This window comes from Helobdella robusta (assembly GCF_000326865.2).
Source record: "Helobdella robusta unplaced genomic scaffold HELROscaffold_84, whole genome shotgun sequence".
Taxonomy (NCBI): Eukaryota; Metazoa; Annelida; class Clitellata; order Rhynchobdellida; family Glossiphoniidae; genus Helobdella; species Helobdella robusta.
Window position 1 is genome coordinate 412,449 of NW_008705486.1, and position 9,456 is coordinate 421,904.

General features: G+C 30.5%; 3 protein-coding genes across 3 annotated transcripts in view; all 3 read right to left on the reverse strand.

Moving 5' to 3' along the window:
* Window positions 1–898, reverse strand: part of HELRODRAFT_182318 (hypothetical protein) — a gene marked incomplete at both ends in the record, with an annotated part of 4,271 nt that extends 3,373 nt beyond the window's left edge. Inside the window, 2 exons of the mRNA XM_009032595.1 lie at window positions 18–461; window positions 750–898. Coding sequence (XP_009030843.1) covers window positions 18–461; window positions 750–898 — 593 coding nt within the window. The remainder of the gene's footprint in view (window positions 1–17; window positions 462–749) is intronic.
* Window positions 899–3,482: 2,584 nt separating this feature from the next.
* HELRODRAFT_90493 (hypothetical protein) lies at window positions 3,483–4,136 on the reverse strand (the record flags this gene model as incomplete). Its single annotated transcript, XM_009032576.1, has 1 exon — window positions 3,483–4,136. The coding sequence occupies one exon, from the start codon at window positions 4,134–4,136 to the stop codon at window positions 3,483–3,485; it is 654 nt and encodes a 217-aa protein (XP_009030824.1).
* A 3,782-nt stretch (window positions 4,137–7,918) lies between these two features.
* Window positions 7,919–8,468, reverse strand: HELRODRAFT_182320 (hypothetical protein; the record flags this gene model as incomplete). The annotated part of the gene is made up of 2 exons (XM_009032596.1): window positions 7,919–8,232; window positions 8,333–8,468. 2 exons carry the CDS (start codon window positions 8,466–8,468, stop codon window positions 7,919–7,921), a joined length of 450 nt encoding a protein of 149 aa, XP_009030844.1.
* Window positions 8,469–9,456: the final 988 nt, after the last annotated feature.

The following is a 9,456-nucleotide window of genomic DNA, read 5'->3' on the forward strand; positions in this document are numbered from 1 at the left end:
ACACAAACTCATCCAACCCCGCTTGCCCAATCTCGTCAGAAACATCATCATAAAACCTATCCTTCTCCTCTTCCTTCCTACTTTGTTGCGGAGCATATCCTGATATCACCCTCACTATTACTTTTCCAAACACAATCACCAGCACAATTACACCATTGCTTCTCCGCCTCACTTCCAACACCTTCTCCACCAACTCTTCTCTTACCATCACACCAACTCCTCCCGTACCATCATCCCCCTTCCACCACAACTTATATCTTCCACCTTTAGCCCCCACAAACCTTGTACCCTCACCCTTCCATCTGATCTCCTGTAATGCAGCCACGTCAACTATTCTCCTCTGCAGCTCCTCCACCACTTCCAAACCTCTTCCTGTCAACGTGCCTACATTCCAGGTACCAAACCTCCAATCCCTTGGTCTACAAGTAGTTCTTCCATCTATAGTGCCTTGCACCGCCACGCTATAGAGTGGGGTGCCAGTAGCCAGACCATCCACAGGGCAGTATGTATTAAATATTCAATTATATATTAAATTAAAGATTTAGTCATGCTAGTTTGGTGAAAAATATTTTCATCCAGAAATTGCAAGTCTTTAGAAACGATATACAAAATTTGAAAATTTAAATTAGGATTCTGTAACCGTCTCGTGAAGCTGCTTAATATACTTTACAAAAATGTTAAATAACTTTTTAAATTAAAATAAAAACAAATTTAAAAACCATCGGTGATGATCCATTTGATATATTAACTGTGCTCTGTTTAATCCAAGCAGGTGTCTCAAAAACTTTTCTGGTTTGATCCATCTCATGATTTTTATCTGATATAAAAACATTCTTTTCGGAACTGCCAAAACCAAAATATTTTGTTGAATCACCACTCCATGTAGATTTTTCAGCATTTGTTCTTGTCAAACAGGATGATCTATTTCAAATAAATTTCAAATTATCCATTTTTTAAGAAAGTTTTATATAAAAAAAGAATCACTTCCTAACTAATCACTCCACATGCCACTTCTTATATACAAATATATTTTTACTCCATTTTCCATATTTTATCCTAAATTTTAATGTGCTAAATCAATCATGCAACACAAATAATATATGTATCTAATCATTTCATAATTGTGTCTTGTGCAAATTTGTAAAATCTACAATTATATTGACTCATTTATTCCCACACATAATATAAAAAAATTCAAACAAAATAAATTTGAAGCTTGGGAAGTTTACGAGAAAGTTTGTAACAATTTTACAAAAGTTTTATAAAAAAAAATTGTATAAACAATTTGTAACTATTTTATAAACTTGAAAAAAAATGAACAAGCAATATTTTTAAGGACAGAATCACATAACGGAAATGGAGCATAAGAAATAAAAAGTAGAAAAACAAGCAAATTTGAAATATTAATAAAGTACACATTAATCAAATTAATCCAAAATGGGTTAAGAAGAAATAAATAAGTAACTAACTATATAAATACACAACCATTAGAAGCCATTCAAACAGTCAGTTAATCAATAAATCGACGTTGAAACACATTTACAATTTGCTGTTTATAGATCAAAACAAAATGAATTGAGCAATACATTTAGAAATAGGTCATAGCATTTAGTAGGTAACATTGATGACCAGGAACAGCAATATCAGGTGTTGATGTTGAAGAACAAAAGAACAGAAATTAAAAGCATAAGATCTGATGTGCTCTCATCATTAGAATTCTCCAAAAAAATTTTGTAAGGTTACTCATCAAGCTGATTGTTTGATGTAGTTTCCATTCCGTTGCATTAGGTTTTTTAGGCAATGCAATAAATATAGATGATATATAGATAGAAATGCAATAAATTGACTTAGATAGATTTTCAGGAATTTTGCTGCTGTTTTATATCTCATTCAAAATTTGTTCCTGGCGCTTTACTTGATTTCATTTAAGAAAGAGTGGCACAAACTTAAAATATATCTTTGGTCCTTCTAAGTCTTTTTTAATAGGAGGCTTTTCACCTTGGATATCATCGAAAAGATTGTTAATGCATTCAGTCCATCTTTTAAGTACTTTTTTCCCTATCAGATTTAGCTTTTATGCATTTAGAAACAGTACAAGTCTTTGGTACACAAGCCTTTTTGGTTTTGCAGTGTATTGGTTGCAAAACCGCTCTCAGCAAATCACCAGTTAAGAAAAAAAGAAGAAGAAGATCTGATAAACATGAAGCAAATGTTTTAAAGCAGCAGTTTCCAAACAATATATTATAATCAGTGTTGTTACAAATTTAGAATATCTAAATACTTAATTAATAATGAAATACTTACCCACGTATAAGTGGTATTTAAAATGCTTAATTAAATAGCAGTAGACTGTATTACTTTGGGATAGTAATTATCAATAAATAAAATTATTTACTTTGACTTTATTTTTTATTGAATTATTTTCTTTATCAATGATGAACTGTTGGAGACATTACTGTTCTTAAAGTTAACAAACATTTTGGTGAACTTTAGTATTTATGTATGTGTTATTATTAGTATAGTTTAGTAATGCAAACATTTATGAAACTTATTGTTTTGTAATGTGTGTTTACAAAAAATATTAAACATGTAAAACTATGTAATGTATAATCTGTTTACTAAGCTCATAAATTCTTTATTAACTGTGTAAATTGAGTGAGTACTGCATAGTAAAAATTAGACTTTATAAATGAAACAAAAATTCAGTGTCAAAGTTGGATGAAAAAATCAGAATTCTCAAAAAAACTCCAACTCCGACAAAAATTTCCACTCCTACACTATGCAAATTTGTTATTGGAACAACAGGATGGCATAACAAAATTAAATTTATATTTTTTCTAATTTATTTAACTTGAACTTTATGCTTTTATATTTATAAACATTTATTAAATTCTCATGAAGTGTATATTGTTTCATAAAATAACTAATTTAATCAATGCAAAATAAAATTCTCAAGCAATGAAGAATAAATGTAATTCAAGAGAATAACCATTATTACAGCTCAAAATTTGTAGAACCATTTCATACAAATGGGTGGGCAATGGGCATATAGCTTATTGATTGAATCTCCAACACAAATGGTCATAACAATTTATGTAACTACCTACCTCACCTAACAGGTTCATATAAATCATTGAACTACAGGAAAAAATTTTGTTGTTAAGAACGAAAAAGATTGTAATTTTTTGGAACATATCAACCATTTTTTAACAATACTTGGAACAAAAAGTAGATGAAGTTACACTATTCTTTTAAAAGTTTATTCTTTTGGGCACAATATTGTGAACAAAATGTTACATGTGTTAGATATAAAAAATCAATAAAATTCATTTTTGAAAATCCAACATATAAAAATGTATTACGCAAAATGAGCATGTTGTTTAACGTTTACTAGCTATTGATTTGATTTGTTTTTTGTCATAAGATAAATTTTGTTATCAGATGATTTGAAGTAAAAAATAAAAATTTTATTTATGTGCAACTTACCTGTTGTTCGTCTTAGCATCTTTAATTAAGGGTGGATCTAACAAAGTATCTGAAAGTTTAATCCCATCCAATTCTCTTAAAAGGTCATAAAATGGTTCCATCTGCTCATTAAACTTAGCCATTAAAGTTCTTGAATCAAAATGGTTTTTATCATAGACTTCTTCCTCAACTTCTGTAAGACAATAAGTACAATTATAAGTTTGTGTTGCAGAATCAAATAACTGTCCAGTCTCCAAATCTGTAAAAGTTTTGTGACATCTAGGACATCTGAAAGATGCTCTAATAGTCATATCACGCTCCATGGTTTCAATTTTTCTACGAACTTGATCCAATTTATATTTAACCACATTTACAAAAATACTATAATTTATAAAATAATAGTTATGCCTTGTAGCTTTGCCATCCGAACCTGTTTCCATTTGTATTCGACTATGGATAAACTGGTCTTGTTTTAAAGTGGTAACGATGGATCGCAACTGCTTTTTGTCAAATTTGGTAATTTCCAATAAATCATCTTCTTTAATGCCAGGATGATGAATGAGAAGATCCATAACTAGCGAACATTCTACTGAACAAAATCCACTAACTATACACCGCACTAGTCTTGTCAAAGCATCTGGAACCTCATTAACTAACCTTAACCCAGACATTATTTAATAAACCTAATTTCGATCAATTTTTCAATTAAAGTTTATGTTTAGTATCCGTGTAGGATATGACTAATCGTTAAATCGGTAAAACGTGAGATCGGTACTCCTATGGTATCGTCCATGTTTGCAAACTATCGCAATGTACTTTTAATAAATTGACTCCGCCCGTGTTGAATTGTCTAGCGCTTGATTATTTATTTATATCAAATTGAAAATAATTTAAGTTCGCCCACCGTATTTAACGAACAATTTTATTATACTCTAATTTATCATTTCTTCCGTTTTTAATTATTTTGCAATGCTATTTTTTCACTACAACCTAACTCAACCCTGTCCCTAACCCTGACACATACACACACATCAACTTTACACACACAAACATTACACACGAACAAATACAGAAAGACACACCAACATAACACACGACAAACGAATCTTTTTCATTTCTTTCATGTATATATATGTAAATAATGTAAATGGAAACTTACACTTTTACGTTATCATCTGGTTTTTGTGTGAATTTAAATTATTTGTCGAAACCGTGAGTATTTAAAGTTCGTGAGTCGACCGTTTAAATTTGAATGAAATTTACTCATATTTCAACATTTTTTTATTTAATGTTTACTATTTTCTAATGATCTAAAAAATTACTTAAGAACATGGAATTATATAACTGGAAGCGCCCTACCAGCGTTTTAACAATGAAAATTTTTTTCAATGGGCAAGTTACCTCTGGAAGCAAGTTCCTAAAAATTAATTATTCATGAGCATTTTGATTTATTTTTAGAAAAATCTGAGATATAATTAGAAAAAATCTTGGCCTTCCCGAAGTTATGTTAATGACTCTTTGCCGATCTACATTCAGCTCGTTTGTTAAAATTTATTTCGTTTTCAACATTTTGTGAAGTTTTAGGTTTTATAATGTGCCGTATTTAATCGTTAAATTAAATAGATATTGCCATTTTTTTGATGCATCGGAAAAATCGAAGATTTGTAATAAGTTCGTTAGACGAAGGTAATGTTCGCGACGGTTTTGGTGTATCTATCAGGCGGAACTAATATTGTCAAATTGGCTGAACAGTACAAATGTAATGTTCACCACGGTTTTGGTGCATCTAACTGGCGGAACCAATATTGTCAAATTGGCTGAACAGTTTGAACTAATATATTTTCGTTTAATAATATTACACGGAATAAATAAAAATTTTATTTTATTATATAAGCATCTGCGTCTCGTTAATTTTTGGAAACGATACGATATCGGCTACGATGAAGCGTATCTAACAGGCGGACTCAATCATGTCAAATCGGCTGAACGGTTTGATCTAATAAATTTTCGTTTAATGAAAATACACGGAATTATTAAAAATTTATTTTGTTACATAAGAATTTGCGTCTCGTTATTATTTTGAAAACGATACGATAACAATACGATAACGAGGTATTGAAGACTATATATTGATATAATAAAATCATATGCACAAGTATGTGCACAAATTGTATGATGATTTTTGAGTTTTTGAAAGATAGTATTTGAACATCGCGCAATAACAATGACGCTTGGCACATTTACAGTCTGCCCTTAGTTGTTTTCCCGCCAACTCCGCTTTACAAAATGTACTGTATTAAAACAGAAAAAAGTTAAAGATCAATTACACTCTTCCAAAGTTCAGAGGATTCAACAGAGTGCAAAACATCATAAATAAACATCGTGCTAAACGACGCATTACACACGAAGCATATGATACGCGGGGATATTTTTGTCACATTCGAACCCGGTTACTGCGAAACAGCACCAGGCGACCTTAACCATTAGACTATCACGCCGCCCAGTCATTTCGCCCAGAAAACAGCCATTCAATTGAAAAATTAAAGAAAAGTTTGTTTTGTTCGTATTTTTTATTTGATACGAGACCTTTTGGAGAATGTCTCGTTTTAATAACGATACGATATTTTTAGAGTCTTTATTAAACCAAAGTCATTCAATTGGAAAAAATTAAATAAGTTTTAATATTTTATAACACTTTATTTTTTTACAATGTGCACTTTTACCATTTCCACACATTGAAATAATGGTACGAGACGAAAATTGTGTCTTTTATTTTTTATTTCGATATGATAGACTTTCCTAAAAAAGTCTTGTTTAAATAACGATAGGAGATCTCTGGTATTGTTATTAAAGGATACGAGATTTTTCGTATCGTTTTATAACGATACGAGATATTTTTTACCGTTATTATTTTTAAATCTCTGTCGATTGGTAACGAAAATAATGGTTCGAGACGCAGGTGCATAGTATAAGATTCTATATATTATTTTGTTGACATCATAATACAATTTAAAAATTGTACAGTATATTATCGAATTTTTTAAAATTGTGTTACACTTTGATTTATAAATTAATTTTAATGAACTCGGTGAATTAAACAGGAACTTCAAAGAAGTATTGGACTTAATTATGGAAGTTTTTGGTCCTTGTTGTTATCTCGCAAACAACCTAAGTGCACCACAGTTTTGAAGTTTCCTGTATCTGTTGTGTTACAACGTCATTCCTGCTTTTGCTTGTAGTATAGTTTATAATTTGATTAACACAAAATGGCAATACCAGAATAGAATACCGTTATTGTACTTTTTGGACTTTTTTAAATTTTAGATGTTTTTCAGATTATGTTTTGAAACGGAATAAAATTAAAAAAAATATTTTTAAAATTATTCTGCATGTTTAAACTCTAGTGTTACTTTCGAAAGAAATGTTCATGTTTTAATTCTCGTGTTTTAATTCGCGGCATTCTTTTCTTTTTTTAAACGAGTTATTTGCTACAAATTTTTGTACCATATCCCCGTTTTTTGTTGGCTTCTCTAAAAAGAATTACATTTATACTAATATAAATTGTTTTAATTTCACACGTAGTGGTAGTTGATGACTCAACTTCCTTCATTGTTTTTTGGCCCAAAGTGACATAAAAATTACATCTCAAAACGGACCGGATTAGCGTCGATCCAGATGTTTATGTTTCGGCATTAAATACCGTCAGTGAAACAGCACATTCAATCCAGGACGTTGCTCGTCAATAGTTTTATTTTTCTGATGCTGCGTCACATCAGAATTTGTCAAATGGAGGCATTTGTCCATTGTTAACAGCTCAACGTAATCGACAAATTTTTAATGTTATTTTGGAACAGGAAATAGCGAAAGAGTAGTCCTGTTATTTCAAATCAGTTAAACCTGAAAACGGCGAAACCAAGTATTCATTTGTCATAACTATGGCGTGATGGCTCAATGGTTAAAGGCGCCTGGTCTTGCTATTGCATTGACTGGGTTCGAATACAAAGAGATCCCCGCCTATCATATGCAATGTGTATGATACGTGGTTTGCACGCGTATTCATATACGCTGCGTGTGTTTGTTGTTGAAACCTCTGAAGCAAACGCAAGAGAGAGAAACCTTTATGGTGAATATTTAATAACTTTCTTTTTCGTTGTAATGATATTTGATGCTAATAGCATTCAACCCCAACCTGTGTATCAATCAACTTCGATATTGGGGTTTGTTTATAACATTTGTTTGTTACATTTGGAAACCGCAATTTTTTTTAACGTTAAATAAAAAAAGTTATAAATGTTTTAGTAAGTGAGTAATTAGGTCATACCACACACACAAACACATTTATATAAAAAAATGGATATATAGGTACATATATAATATATATATACAAAGATATATTAAACAACAATGCATACTTTTTTATAAACTTTTTATTACAAATAAAAACGTTAAAAATTTATTTCGTGCACTTTAGAGAATAAATGATGTTTCTCTTAAAGTTCATCATTCCACGTTCATTTAGGTGGATGCCGTCAGGTCCTATATTATTACCTCCTCCCACTCTGTCAAGCTTCCAGAAATGAACAATGTTAGACTGGAATTGTTTCAATGAAACATTTAGTTTATCAACTTTCCATTTCTGAACGTCTTTTCTATAAACCAGGCTTAATATGATTATTCGGCGCGGTCTGATTTTGTTCTCTAACAGTCTGAGTAAGGATTCATATCTCGCGGCCACGAGTTCCGGGGTTTCAGTCGTCAAATCATTGCCTGGTATTTAATTTTAATGACTAAAAATTAAACAAAACTGTTATTATATTAAAAGAATAATTAACCAACATTAAACTATTTATTAAACAAATGAATCAACCTCCGATGTAAAGGATTATCGTTTCAATAGGAATGGTATGCTTCCGGAAGAAGTTAATCAATCCTCCGATCCTCCCACCAGGCTTTCCTTTTAATAAGACACGTTTATTACCGTGGGTAATAACGTCATTTTTCATTTAAAAAAAAATTCCATTCTATGCACATAACTGTCGCCAAACAACGAAATAGACATTGCTCGAACAGTTTTATAAATTTAACCTTGACAGCAAGTAACAAAATGGCCAACATAGAAATGAAAAACGTGGTTTCTTAACATGGAAATAGAAATGTAATTAAACGTGTATAATTGAACTGAAACGTATATAATGTCAATAATTGTTATACACACAAATTGTTTAATACACATAATTACGGCAAGGAAAAACAATTATATATAATAAGAACAAAAATAGATCTAAATTCATAATTTCATAATTTGGTAACACAAAAATTATCAATAAGTGAATTTAAAATTTGTTGCGTAGAAGTTCGCTTTTATACAGAGTTCTTTTTCAGCGCTTGTTTGCTAGGCGGCTTTTTCAAAACAATTTTTGAAACTAGTTTTCTTACAATTGCGAGTTTTGCGATATGGATTCTTTTATTGAAAAATTCGTGAGTTACGTCCAGAAAAGTGGCATAGACAGAGAAAAGTTACTAAAGGTTTACTTTTTTATAACTAAAAAATATACGAAGCCACAAAAATAAATGTTAAACGATAACTTTATAAGTTAGTTAGCGATATTGATCTGTACATCACGATCTTTTTTGCAATTTAAAATGTTTAAATTTCACTTTTTGCTGCGATTGCATTAGTATTTGTTAATTTTTAGCTAAAATAAAAAACATATTTTGTTTTTATTTGTAAATTTAAATGTTCACGCGTTAAAGAACTATAGTTCAATTACTGTGCAATGCATATTATTCATTAAATTAAACGAATCAACATTTTTATTAAAATACAGTCTAGTTTGGATGAACAGGGTTGGTTTGGCCAAGCTTGCAAGAGCCTAAAGCAGAAAAATAACTTCAGTAATCGAAAGCGGTAAATGCACTATTGAAAATGTAACAAAACTAGTGATAAATGGATTGTTAATTTGTGTCCGCAATATTGACATAATGTTTGAT